This window comes from Salvia hispanica, chromosome 6 (assembly GCF_023119035.1).
Source record: "Salvia hispanica cultivar TCC Black 2014 chromosome 6, UniMelb_Shisp_WGS_1.0, whole genome shotgun sequence".
Classification (NCBI taxonomy): domain Eukaryota; kingdom Viridiplantae; phylum Streptophyta; class Magnoliopsida; order Lamiales; family Lamiaceae; genus Salvia; species Salvia hispanica.
The window spans coordinates 36,440,894-36,455,115 of record NC_062970.1 but is presented as its reverse complement, the minus strand read 5'-3'; the positions used below and the strand labels follow the sequence as shown (position 1 = coordinate 36,455,115).

The 14,222-nt window shown below is 35.7% G+C and overlaps 2 protein-coding genes across 7 annotated transcripts; both read left to right on the top strand.

The window, feature by feature from the left end:
* The first annotated feature begins 289 nt into the window (after positions 1-289).
* LOC125192914 (chromatin remodeling protein EBS-like) lies at positions 290-3,188 on the top strand. 2 transcript variants are annotated; one of them, XM_048090591.1, is made up of 5 exons: positions 290-742; positions 1,365-1,692; positions 1,800-1,868; positions 2,451-2,577; positions 2,880-3,188. In XM_048090591.1, exons 1-5 carry the CDS (start codon positions 670-672, stop codon positions 2,904-2,906), a joined length of 624 nt encoding a protein of 207 aa, XP_047946548.1. In that variant the 5' UTR covers positions 290-669; the 3' UTR covers positions 2,907-3,188. The 2 variants fall into 2 exon arrangements, with proteins under 2 accessions (XP_047946548.1, XP_047946547.1); XM_048090590.1 differs by having other exon boundaries at positions 293-742; positions 1,350-1,692.
* Positions 3,189-5,189: 2,001 nt separating this feature from the next.
* On the top strand, positions 5,190-12,635 carry LOC125193983 (malonyl-CoA decarboxylase, mitochondrial-like). 5 transcript variants are annotated; one of them, XR_007171669.1, is made up of 16 exons: positions 5,190-5,476; positions 5,562-5,674; positions 6,735-6,825; positions 6,902-7,028; positions 7,102-7,285; positions 7,580-7,724; positions 7,814-7,904; positions 8,769-8,827; positions 8,900-8,977; positions 9,330-9,413; positions 10,094-10,233; positions 10,767-10,892; positions 11,459-11,587; positions 11,833-11,918; positions 12,101-12,185; positions 12,304-12,360. XR_007171669.1 is itself a non-coding variant. In XM_048091961.1 (16 exons), the coding sequence occupies exons 1-16, from the start codon at positions 5,408-5,410 to the stop codon at positions 12,340-12,342; spliced, it is 1,590 nt and encodes a 529-aa protein (XP_047947918.1). In that variant the 5' UTR covers positions 5,203-5,407; the 3' UTR covers positions 12,343-12,635. The 5 variants fall into 5 exon arrangements, 4 of the variants coding, with proteins under 4 accessions (XP_047947920.1, XP_047947918.1, XP_047947919.1 ...); XM_048091961.1 differs by having other exon boundaries at positions 5,203-5,476; positions 11,515-11,587; positions 12,304-12,635; XM_048091962.1 differs by having other exon boundaries at positions 5,206-5,476; positions 5,583-5,674; positions 11,515-11,587; positions 12,304-12,635.
* Positions 12,636-14,222: the final 1,587 nt, after the last annotated feature.

Sequence of the window (14,222 nt, the reverse complement as noted above, 5' to 3'; positions counted from 1 at the left end):
TCTTGATTTTGAATTAGAGTGCTATAAATATTAGAACATGACCCTCTGATGTAAATTAACAATATTATGAATAAGCTCAAGCATATAAAATTTTTTTGAACAAAATTTACTGTTTACATAACACCAAAGATATCGGACACGAGTTTTCATTAAAAATATTGAAATTTATTAAATGTAGTCAACAGACCATCAAAGATTCAAAATTATGCAACCTCCCAAAGTCATGTCCCCTTTCTCCTCAAATAAAGCTGTAATTCTACAGTTGACGCCTGGGTATCATTTATGACTTCGCGAATCAGATTGAGAACTTCTTTGAAACATTCTTTAATCATGATTAGTGATCTTAATTACATTTGATTTAGTTAACAAACTCATTTAATTTCCCCAATAAATAACATTTGAATAAGGACAAACTAGAGCTCTCCTTCCTAGGGTTTGTTTTAACAGCGAATTTTTACCCCAAAAACTTCTAGGGTTTATGTCATTCCATTTCCCGCTTCTTCCGATTCAGCCTCCATTGAAATGTTGTTTTGATAATCTTCGGTCCCTTGCGGCGTCTCCATTGGAAGGGATTTTCCCGCTTTTTCTGAAATCTTCGAGAGGAAGAGTGCTGTTGCTCGAGAGAGGGAGAGAGAAACAGGAAGAGGAGTTTCTGTGACTAGACCATCCATGGCGAAAAGGAGACCTGGAACGAGCGATGTAGATTCCTACACAATTAGAGGCACCAACAAAATCGTTAAAGGTATATATCGAGAGATTTATGTCAAATGCGATGATTTTTATGGATTGTGAAACTGTGCTGCTTTGAGAGTGCTGCTGCGATTTAAAAAAAACAAAGTTTTTTCATTTTTGTTGGATAAATAAGCAGAATTTTGCTTAAGTGTGTTCAAACTTGAGACCTTTGGTCCACTCGCCTTTTTGCATGCATGTTTATGAACTCAACATTTTTCTTTTATTTTTACTCTTATTTTTATTTAAATATTGAAAGCGTACAAATATTGGTTTCACTATGGCAATGAAGATGAGGCTGTAATTCTCTCGGAGTTGGATATTTTTACTGACTTTCTTTAATTTGGTGAAGATTCCTAATTGAGAAACTACGTGCGTAAATGTTGCACGAATACTCTAGTATCAAGGAATAAATGAGTTATGTTTTGTAAGCATAGTGTCTTTTTTCAATCTTGGGCGAGTTTCTGTTTGTCATAAAATTGGGCCTGCACTAGGTCATCACTCTCTATGGATGTTTATTCTGATTTGAGTATGTAGAAATGTACTTGAGCTGGTCCAATGTTTGTTCTGATTTTAGCTTCTGAATTTAGTTTTTCTATTGTGTTTGTGTGGGAATTAAGCTGGAGATTGTGTAGTGATGCGGCCATCAGAAAGTAATACTGCTCCTTATGTGGCACGGGTGGAGAAGATTGAGGCTGATAACCGTAACAATATGAAAGTACGGGTGAGGTGGTACTACAGGCCAGAGGAAGCAGTTGGAGGAAGAAGACAGTTCCATGGAGCCAAGGAGTTGTTCTTATCAGATCACCATGACATGCAGAGTGCTCACACAATTGAGGGGAAATGCATTGTTCACTCTTTCAAGAATTATACTAAGTTGGAGAATGTTGGCCCTGAGGATTACTATTGCCGCTTTGAATATAAGCCTTCAACTGGAGCTTTTCTGCCAGACCGTGTTGCAGTGTGAGTTGTGCCTATTTTATTGTATGGTTTTGGTTCATAATGGTAGATGCTGGTACTCTATGTCTTCTGGAGACACTAAATGGTTTTCCTGTGATTATATTTGAAAGGTATTGCAAATGTGAGATGCCCTACAATCCTGATGACCTGATGATACAGTGTGACGAATGCAAAGACTGGTGTGTGAGTTATATCCCTGACTTTGTTGCGTTCATGTTTTTTCATAAAATTGAAACTTCATCAAGGTCAATATCCCCCTTCAATATGTGGAAACATTAATCCATGAGTTGAAACTATTGATTTGCAGGGGGAGTGCCTGAGAATGTTATTCAATTTAGTTGATAGCTAATAAAGCAGTATATTGTTTTAGAGGTTTCCTGTGAACGCTGATTTCTTTTGTTTGAATGCCCTTTTCCTTTTGCGGTCATCTCCTCAACGTTAACCTGAAACCTCTTTATAAATAACCAATCTTCTGCTTAGTGAGAATTATTTCTTATCTTTATATGAAGCACATTAATTATTCTCGTGTTTTTCTCTGGTCGTATTGTGATGCTCTCCCTAATTAAGGGACATACCAGCACGCCACTTGTGTTTGGAACACCTGAAATGTTTTTTCCCTTTTTTGAGATTCTATCATCCTAAGTACAATGTGGAGTGATTTGTTATTTGTTATGTCCCTTCCCCTGACAAAGCACTCAAATTATCATCGGTTCAATGGTTTCATCTTGATGTTTCCCTTATGGACTGTGATCCTTTTGTAGGTACCATCCTGCTTGTGTTGATTTGACAGTGGAAGAGGCAAAGCAATTGGATCACTTTATCTGCTCCGAGCATGCATCCGATGAAGAATTTAAAAAGGCCCAAGAAAACTCACTTACAAATGGCAAAGTAAGCAAGCTTGTTCTTGGGCAAAAACAATTTAGTTTTGACCCCTCTGATCTTGTTTGCCTATATGTACAAAACAAACTTTTACACACGTGGAAATTGCTTCTGGGCAGCCATTGTGTTGATAACCAACTTGATATGTTTTATTCAATAAATACTCAGGTCTTCTAGGAATACGTATTTTATGCCTACAAGAAAAGGCGAACTGCATTTGTCTATCCTTGAATACATATTTTGTGTCACCATAGTTTCAATAATACCTTGCCCTCTCTTCTTTCATCCGAGCTATTTTCATTCTCTTGCAGGCAGAGACGAAGCGCCAGAGGAAGTAAGACCACCGTGTGCTGATCTCTTAAGCATTGTTGTACAGGCAGAGAACTCTTCCTCTGCTTAGGCCTTTGGTTATTTGTAATTAATGACACATACCAGAGCATATATTGTATTAATCGATGCAGCTTTGTAGGTCATGCTTCCTAAAGAGATGAATCAGTTAATTGACTTGCTTGCTAGACATTTTCTATCATTATGCAATTTAATTTTGTGTATCCCTCTCATTGTAACTTCAGCATTACACTGCTATTAGCAACAGAATCAAACCATTTTCCTGATTATTTTGATTTGTACCATGAGGTAAGTGCTACTCCTACTGTTTAGTCCTATTTAGAGTTAATTGTACGCAAATACTCCATTAAACTATGACTACTTATTTCGATTGATAAAAAACTCAAAATCTTGTTGACAAATGGAGTACATAACTTTGTAAGTTATAAATTTTGACATTAACTCGAATACTGCACGCAAGCTGAGGCGATTGTTGTCTCAATGAAGTGGGATCCCCAAGCGGGGCAGCAACGGAAATCAATCGAGGTGTTTGCCTCTGCTCAGTTGAGAAATGGTGCTTATCTCGGCGAAATGAAGGAGAGTTCTCCTCTGATGGCAAAACTCGACGATACTCAAGTACTCGTGGATGGCAGTGGTGGTGCTTGTGAGTCTCCCTCCACCGCCGGTTGAGAATTTGCCTAGGCTTTTGATAGTGTGTGGATATCGAAGAGATGTTGTCACTTTGTTTTGCATAGTTATTCTTTTAATAATTACAAAAGACTCATTCTTCTCTCTGGATGGAAAGATAAAAAAGATATATTATGCGGTTTATTTTTTTGATTAACTTTCCTACTTTTTATGTCAATATTCAACTAGAAATGTTTGCATACGTAAATAATTATAGTAGAAACACCACAATATTAACATTCAAGAAGACAAAGTTTAGTAGTGATTGTGAAAAAATTTCTATATATGATTGATTTACAAGAACCCCGACAAATGTTGGAGTTGGAGTTGATTTGGGGAACTAACTACCGCAATCTAAGATTGACACAACCAATTGTGTCTTGATACAGTAACTCCGATACGAGCTCCGTCTGGACGTTCGGACTTGCAAGCGCGTCGGCAACTCTATTCCCTTCCCGATAGATGTGTGTAACGCGAAACTCCATGTGTTGCAAACGATCCAACACTCGCATCCACGACCCCTCATACTTGTTAGGTACGTCCGTAGATTGAGAATATAGTAAATCAACGAGTCGCGTGCAGTCGGATTCCAGCCACAATCTCTTCCACCCTCTATCACTCGCTATATTGACTGCATTGATGCACGCAGCAAGTTCGGCCTCGAATGCAGTCCTTTCTCCTAATTGTATGGAGAAACTGCATATGGCCTTCCCTCCGTGGTCTCGAAAAATACCCCCACACGACGATGACGATCCAAACGATGACCCGTCAGTGTTGACCTTGAGCCACGAGGGCGGAGGGCGACGCCAACGAACCAAAGTGGCGGTGGGGCGCGTGGTGTTGACATCCATGGGTTGATCGTGCACGATCCTAATCCAGCCGCATCGCAAAGCGTACGCCGGTGCAGAAGCTACCTTCATTAAGTCTTTATAGCTCGAGAATTGCAGGGAGTAGCAGTAGCCTTGGCCGCCCACGGGGATAACTCGCCAAGTGAGAGACGGCTGCCAGATGCTGTGTAGCGCGTCGCAGAGATGAGCGAGCGAAATCAACTCCTCTCCTTCGTTGAGAACAATCTGGGCCGTCAGCTTATACTTGAAGCCGTTCAAACTTTCAGGGCATGTATCGTACTCTTTAATCAACGGTCGAATCGGAATTGCGATCAATGGAATTGGATGATGAAAGTTTGGAACGATGATGGGGTTGAACCCATAAATGCACGCCATACTGTAGACTAAATCTGCTCTTGGAAAAAATGAATGTTGTTGTGTGATTTGTAAGAGTTGTTTGTTTGTGATGATGTTGATCCATACATAAGTAGTATTTGTTTCCTTATTTATGGAGAAGCTTATTAATTTGTCACTGAGTTTCATATGGAAAGTGGAGTTCTACAACCTACACTTTAACCGTTTAATTCCAAAACGCGTATACCTCTAAAATTGCCTTATTTACACACTTCCGCTATTTTAACTGTTTTGGATCCACCAAAACGAATTTTCAATTCTCATCAACACAAAAATCTCTGGTTTCCAATTTTCAATCCTTTCTTCTTCATATTTTCGAATGCCTCGTTTCATATTAATTTTTTTTTTTTTACAACTAATTTGGGCCTTTGATATGAGAAAATCACGGAATATTGGGCCTCCAAATTAGTTTGGCCAAAAGGCCCAAAACTGCGTCGGTGTCGGAGGCGGGTGGCGCGCCATTGTCAAAGCCGCACCAACGAGATTTCAGTTTAAAGAATTCGTAATAAACAATTCAATGGCCGCCAGGAAGAACAATTCAGAAAATTAGAGGGCGCCCACTTTCTGACTAAACAAATACGCATATGAACAACAACAGGAAGGCTCTCTCCATTTTTATGCGTGCTAGAATGCGCCCACTTTCCCCCACCACCGTAAGTCGTGTTGCTTTCACCTCAATCTACTGCCCCAATTATGCCTAATTTTTTAACAATTTGATCTGGTAATTGTTTGATTTAGTTTGTTTGTGTGAATGAGCAGAACAGAATAAATCAAATGCAATTCCCGCCAATCGATGGCGTTAGGAACGGCAAAGTTTCTACTTCTCAGGATGCCTCAGCCACTCTCCACACGTATGTGATTATAGTGTTTTTTTTTTCGAGTGATTTGATTTGTATAAGAAATCGGCCACACAGAGAAAGCATGCTTGTTTTTGCTATGTATACGCCGATGCATTTTATATATATTTGCGGTTTTTAAAGTGCATTTGCCATAATTAATAGGAGTATTTAATTGTGATAATATTTTCTAACTAGGAATTAATAAATCCTGATTAGGGATTGCTGAACCCTCATTGAGATGGATGTGGATGTGATTCCGGGTGAACACAAGTTTTTTCCTTATTTAAATGTGTGATTTTGAGGAAAATTTACAAAGCGGAGGTTCGTTTATCAGTGTAGCTCAAGTGAGTAGATTGAAGTATTAACAAGTAAATTTTCATGAATTATTGAAGCTCAAGGACAAGAAGGAATGGGCCTAAAGACTTCCCTACATTATGCTGTTGTGAGGTTATTTTGTGAATCAGATAGGACTTGATATGTATAAGTAACTTAGGCTAGATTCATTACATAATAATTTGGTGTTGATGACGAGCTCGGGGTAAAATCGATGAATGGCATGGTAATGAACTAAGTCATACGGAGTATTTTATTCCTTGTGTTGTCTGGCTCGTTTCCCTTACAAAAAAAAAATTGATTTTATGGCTTTTAGCATAGTTCCTACCTAAAACTCGTTGATACTTACGTTAAATTTCTGTAACATTTTAAGAGTGAACACTGTATATAGTACTGCAGGTAGTTTGGAATGGGTAGCTCTCATACGTAAACAATATCAAGAAGATGTTATTAAGAAATTTCCTTTCAGGTCAAGTTATATCTGTTTTGAATGGAATTCCTAGGAAATTATTCACAAGTTACCATGTTTCAAATACATATGTACTGGAACAATCAATAGGTGTACTACCATCATTGAGCTTTTTCCTGCAGACATCAGCTACTAGATGTTTGCATATATTCTCTCCACTGCTCCATTAGTAATTTACTGCAATTTTTATATACGATCCTTTCTAATATAGAGTAAACATGTGATTTGTATTACATATAGTGGCATTAACTCTTGAAGTGAATGTTGTAGAGATGTTGTGAGAGTGCAACAATCGATGCATGCTGCTATGTCAATGAACAAGACAGAGATTCTAGATGTTGCGCTAGATGATTTTTCTGAGGTGGGTTAAAGTTTTGCACATGCCAGCAAGTTATTGTTAAGCATCTTTTGGTACTGATTTCACAATAGGAATGCAGGGTTACTATGGCCTTCCCAATGAGAACCGTCGGGCATTATTGTTGACACTTGCTAGAGAATATGATCTTAATCGGAAGCAAGTTCGTGATTTGATGAAACAATATCTTGGGCTTGAACTTCCAAGCAGTAAGATTACTATTGCTTGTTCCAGTTGTTCTTTGCGATTGTTCTAGTCTTTTTAACCTTTAGAATCTTTTAGGTGATAAGCCGCTGGAAAATGCACATGAAGGCGAGGGATCATTCTCTGCTTTCTACAGGATCGAGCGGAATTTGAGGGAATCACTCAAGCCAATGTACGAAGTTCTTTTTGAACGGCTGAACACACACCCTGGAGGACTAAGATTCTTATCAATTATGAGGGCCGACATACTATCTTTTCTCGCGTAAGGTTATGCACCAAATTTACACTTCCACATTTCTCCATCTCTTTCATTTTAGATCTAGGAGAAAACTTCATGGATGGAAGTTGACTCTCGTTGGGCAATAGTGAAATAAAAGGAGCATGATATTATAAGTATTCATCCTTAAAGGGGTATTTTCAGTTTTTGTGAATTATTAGATTGATAAAACATATTTACTACGATTATTTTATATTGAGTGATTAGATGATAAAGAAAAAGTTCGAATTAATTGCTTATGGACTCCTAAAAGAGCACATATTTTATTAATTTTTCAAGGGAGGAGAATACTGCCGTGCTGAGAGCACTGGACTCTTACTTGAAAGAGAAGCTTATTACATGGCTCAGTCCTGCAAATCTTCAGCTTCATCACATAACTTGGGATGATTCAGCATCTCTGTTGGAAAAGATTGTAGCACATGAGGTAGGTTACATGTAAGTGGCTAAAATCTCCATTGACTTCTCCCACCTGTATTCTATTAAAATATGGGACTCCTGTCTGGTCATTTGTAGGCAGTACATCCAATCAGTAATCTTTTAGATCTGAAGCGAAGACTGGGCATGGGACGCCGCTGTTTTGGGTACTTACACCCAGCGATTCCAGGTTAACTTTCTTTCTTATGCTCGTGCATTAAAATTCTGACTTGATAGATAGGGCTATTTTCATAATGCTCACAGTAGATAATAAATTATTTTGAAGGTGGCGGAATGAGTTCACTCAGATTTTGCAAAATTGGCATTTTAAATCCCTCTCAACATCTTATAAAAGACAATAATTATAGAGACTTTTAATAATTTGATTTTAGTTACAGTAAAATAAAATTCTTAATAATATTCTTTTTAATTATCTTATTGATTTATTTTGGGATTAGTAAGTGTTTGAGTTAGAATTATAAGTATAAGGATTTCATGAGATGTCCATATTATAACTCATAAGTACTTAATACAGGAGTAATAATAGCTTTGTATAATCTTGTCCTGTTTTTTATGTATGATAGTGCATACAAAATTTGATATGATTATATCCTTTGTAAGTAATTAATTGAAGGACAATATTGTGACAGTCATAAATTTGTAATTTTATTTAATAACTACTGGTCATAGTAATTCTTTCAGAATCTAATAGGAAGTATAAACTTATTAGATACCTTCGCAATTAGATTTCATTAGTATGCTACATATAAAGTTGCTACAAAGTATGGTCTCTTCGGCCTTCACCACACCCAAGCTGTGGATCTCTCTTATATGAAAAGGAGAGGTCTCAGTTCAATCCTCCTCTCCTTTCCTCCTACTTAAAATAAAAATAAAAAGTTGTAACAAATTATGACAACATTATAGTTTAAAACCTAACTTGAGTCCATATGCACTTACAGAAGTTGCGGTTGTGTATATTTAGACTTTAGAGTTATTATTTCTTGTAAACCGAATATCGCCAGCCTGTTGTGGCTAATAATACATCTGTCTACAGGCGAACCATTAATTTTTATTGAAGTTGCACTCATGAAGCACGTGGCTCAAACAATACAGGTGAACATTTTTCTGCCCTATACTGTAGTACGGATTTGAAGCTATGATTCACTGATAACAATATTTCTGCAGGAAGTTCTATGGGATGATCCTCCAATACCTGAATGTGAGGCAACATGTGCACTTTTTTACTCCATCTCTTCTACTCAGGTGATATGAATGTCATAATTTCTTCCAAAAATATTTTGCAAATTTTCAAAAATATATTTTTCTTCAACCTTCCTCTTCACTGGACTAGATGATTCTCTATAAAATTCTTTGAGCTGTAGATAGAATTCTGAAAGAATTTATGCTTTCACTAGAAAGCAATAATACTTTCCTTTTATCATCAACCAACTATTTGCGCGCCCATGTCATGTTTCACTTGAATAGTCTTTCAAGAATCAAGAGTGAACTTAACATGATTTAGTACCATTGTCTCATAAATAGTTTGAAAAATCATTCTTAGGTTTGTCATGATTTGTAAACGTTTCTATTATGAATTTACTGCTGTGATTTGCAGCCAGGTTTATCTGGAATCAACCTGGGAAAGTTTCTTATAAAACGTGTGATTGATGTCGTTAGAAGAGACATGCCAACAATTTCAGTAAGTTTGTGCTTTTAGATACCTTACGATTTTGACAGGTACCGCTTTTATCTAACTTCCTCAAATGGGAAGTTAAAACCTAGGCTCAAGTCAATCTCTCCCCTTATATTCCTATGCTAATGATGTGCCCCTTCATTTCTTAACACTTGTTTGGGAGAAAATATCTAAATAAGTAATTATATGGGAATATTTACATTATGCTCTGTTGCAGCAAAAAAACATGACGTCCACTAGGAATATACCATATACAGTATGAATTAGGCTGGGCTAGTTTATCCAGTTGTACTGATTAGGACCTAGGGAAAATTCAATGCAGTACCCATTCTAGAAATGCAAATCCAACAGGACCTTTCCGGAAATTTTCTTGAGAAACTGTTTGAAAGGAACTTCATTCTACATCTATAAACAGTTATCGACCAGGTAGCATGCCATGGTTAAATTAAGACATAACAACACACCTCATATTAGCTCAAATAGGGTAGTATGGGCAAGTAAATGTCTAAGCTTGATCGTTTGTGCTACACACAACACAATGTATTGGCCAGTTTAATGAGCTCCCCTGTTGGTTCTTTCTTACTGTGTCAGGTTTGTTGTGAAATTAGCTGTATAGTGCATGATGATCCTTTTTCTTGATGTGTGAGATTCTTGTGATATTAAGTTGCAGAATTTATCTCCTGCAGACATTTGCAACACTTAGTCCTATACCAGGTTACATGCAGTGGCTTTTGTCAAAACTGGCACCCACTGAAATATCTGATTCAACTTTCAGTGAGAACTTGCTAACACCTGAAGAAGAAAGTGCACTCCTAGAGGCTACCGAGTAAGCTTATCTGTGAAGCTTTACGGAAATGTGCATTATTAGATCTTTGATAACAATAAATCTTAGTGGGTCTTTTCGAGTGCTGCAACATTGACAGTGAAGAGCATTCCTCTCTTCGAGTGAAGAATTTCCAAACACCAAATCTCTTTTTAGTTTTTACATGCTTAAAAAGAATTATACCACTAAATCTACTACATAATCTGACTAGATTCACTGCACTTGCAACGAATCATTATAGAATCTGCATAATATTTGCGACGTCTTGTGGGTCAGTTTTTAACTTTTTATGTGCAGGCAGGTTAATGTTGATCGCACTTTTACATGACTTTTTCTATTAGTGCTAAGTTTTGTATACATTTAATTGCCCCTTAAGTCATTGCTTAAAGGTATAATAACAACTATTTTCTCTTCACTCCACCTTAAGGAACTGTAATGCACTCTCCATGATGAATTAATCTCTCATTCTCTATTTATACCTTATCTATCATCAGCTTTACTAAGATATCATCTTTTATTCCGTTTCTTATCTTTAGAGAACTTAACATGGGAAAAAATGGGATGGAGGTATTGCGGAACTTGTTGTCATCAAGTGAAAAATGGATTAATTCAGAAAAGTTGGCATCTGTGCTGAGAATTCCTCTTATGAGGCTCTGTGCCAGGTGCGTTTCATGAGCTGAAGAGGCTACTGTGTTGTTTTATTCCATTTCTTATGACATTAATGAAGATTTTGTATTTCATGATAGATGAAATATTTCATAGCTTCATACTCATTAAGCCTAATAGTCTTGATTTTTGTTCTAACATTGTATTCTTGATCCTGGTTAATGATATAACACTGCAAATCATTTCATTTATAGTATTATAGTTTCTATGGACACTTTCTATTTCTGAAATACATTTGAACTTTAATTTCTACTTCTGACTTATTTCTACAACCTTATGCTCTTTGGGAGCTGAGTTGATTTCATTTCAGAATATACAATTTAAATAAGTTAGTTTATTCAAAAGCAATTCTTGATTTCAAAGTTTATCATCACTATTATAATTTTTCCTAAGTGTTTTTAATAATGATCTTAGTTCTGTTATTTAGGGTTATTGGATGCTAAAGTTGATAGATTCTGAGCTTAGCTTTTCTTTTTTTTTTTGAAGGGCTTCATAGTTTAGCTTTTAATTTAGTTTTGAGTCATATTGAGTAATATCATGATGACATGCATGAATGCAACAGGGTCGTTTTCTATTGTGTTGCTGTAGTGTCTTATTCTCATTTATGCTTGACTGAAGGTATCTTCTTCAAGAGAAGAAGAGAGGAAAGGCTCTGGATTCTGTTGGAAATTTTCACTTGCAAAATGGAGCGGTTGGTTATGCATTTTATATCTCCATAATAGCACCTCTTTTTTGCCACTTGTGGTGCTTTCTTTTCTTCTGTTTTTCTGAAACATCTTACATCCCATATTTACTCTTTACTATGAACTTATATTGAAAAAGATAAAGAAGGGAAGGAAAAGAAATAGTATGAAGTATATGTAAATCAATAAATATAGTAGTAGAATTAATGTTGGAGAACTTCATTCTAATCAGCAGCTCATAATGTTGATACAGATGGTTGGAAGGATTAATTGGATGGCAGATCTATCCGAAAAGGGCATAAAGCAAAGTGCGGGCATAATGGTTAACTACATTTATGAGTAAGACTCACTTCTGAATTTTATAATCCTATCACTGATCTTGATTTCTCGTAGACTTGTATTTGCATTTCACCCGACAAAATCTGCTGATAGCCTAATTCTGCACATTAATGCTACTTTGTAGCCATTCATGGTTATGAAAATTGACATTTAGTTCCTACTATTAACTGCACTTTATGCAGGGTGGAGCATATCGAGGAAAATGCTCAGTCATATTTTGGTGATGGGGAAATTGGAGCTTCTGATGAAGTCAGATCCTACCTTGAGGTAAACTGTTGATGTCAAGATTTTTTTCATCTCTCGATTGTCCCCATCCGAATGAAACTGTTCATAAGCACATAAAAGCTAAGGCTCATGCTGAAACGAAGGTTGGTTCATATTTCAGCCACGTCAAGAGGATCACCAAGAAGAGATCAAAGATTAGAAGGTTGGTGAAGGCCTCAGCATCTCCTCCAATAGTAAGCATTTTTCCGCAATATGAAGGTATATATACCGATGTTTATGTAAGAATTATTCATCTTTTGCTTATAAGAAGCCATGGCCTGCATCTGTATAGTTTACTCCAAACAAGTAGGATTAAATAAATGAAGCTGCTTTATCCGAGGCTTCCCTGCAGGCTTGTATTTAACAAATTTGGATCTTTTTTTAATTCTGTAACATATTTGTATATGCAAAATTGTAAGCAGTGATGCATATAATTGGTTTGTATGTTTCTTATTTGGACGCCAAATGCTAACTTTCTGAAGAGTCAAATGTTTGCGAGATAATCGGCAAGACTCGGTTAGAACAATGTTGTGTTGTCCCCTCTATGGTAAACAAGGTCCAGCAAGTATTGTTAATAGTATTATTTGATTAAAGTATAGTTCTACCAGAAATTACTACTAATTTAATTCTAATTATGTACTCATATAACCGGATCTCGGAAGTAAGTACTCATTTGTTTGGTTCGGAATTTGGAGTTCATGAATTGATTTGACTCTTTTAAGTGTTTCTGAATTGGAGAGTATAAAGTAAAACTTGTAAAATCGTGCTAGAAAAATTGTTGTATATTTGTTTATTTTATCTTAAAAATGTGTTTTTTTTTTACTACAAATTCCATATTATATTTGAAACTTGTGGACTTAGAGAGGATCCCCCTCCTATTTTCTGTGAAGGAAATCGTATATATTTTTAAACAAAACTTTGAACTATATGAAAGCGTGTCAAACGTTATTTAGTGGAGTAAAATAAAAGATTGTTGAATTCTTACGACATTCACAATCACTTTGGTTGCGTGTGAGAGTTGTAACTCAGGAATAAAATATATACAGCGGGATGTAATCAATTGCTAACTAATTACTAATCCCAAATTGAGACCAATTTTCAACCATTAGATTAGAAGATCTTGTGGTTAATATAATGTCAAGTGTAATATATTTTAATTATTAATTAAATTAGAAGGGTATTAATGTCAAATCCTATATGTAGTAATTATAACTAACTACTTTCTCTCTTCTCAAAATCATCTCAAATCTTTAAATTTACGTAACTCTCTTAATTTAAATTATTTTTTCGCAAAAAATATATCAAATTAAAGATAATTTAATAAGGATTCCAACGAGATCTCAATTGCATATGTTCCGACGATGTTCGGGTGATGAAATTTGATAAATTATATTTCAATTTTCGTACATGTTGATAAGCAGCTATTTTCAACAAATGCAACAAAAAATCTCAATATATTGTAGGCAAAATCTCAATATTATGCATGTCCAATCTCAATAAAAATGTGTTGATATTTTCTTGTCCTTGTGTTGATATTTGTAATATACAATGTTGATATAAAAAAACACTCACGAAAATTATCATATAATAACATAATGACGATATTACCCTTTTGTTGATATTTTGTCTACTATTTATTGAGATTTTGTGAGCTTTAATCTCATTCACTCATTTTAAAATCCAAGCATGGAGATTTAGTCTTGATTTTGGATTAGGGTGCTAAAAGCATTAAAATAGGACCCTATATACAGCCATATGATTAGGAGTTTTGGTTTGCCTTTCGGTCCTTTTTTTAATTAAGAATTTCATATTACTATTTCTTGATGTATATATTACTATCTTTTTCTATCCATTTTCTTGTGTATTTCTTGTACAGAACTAACCAGGGCTTCTAAATTTCTAATCGTGGATGGACGGAATATTTTGTTGTGTAATATAGTATTACAGATAAATAGTGTTTCAAGTGTAACAATAAACATAAATTTCCATTGTATCGCTTTCAAGGATTTTTTTTTTATACATCCATTAATTTATAAAATT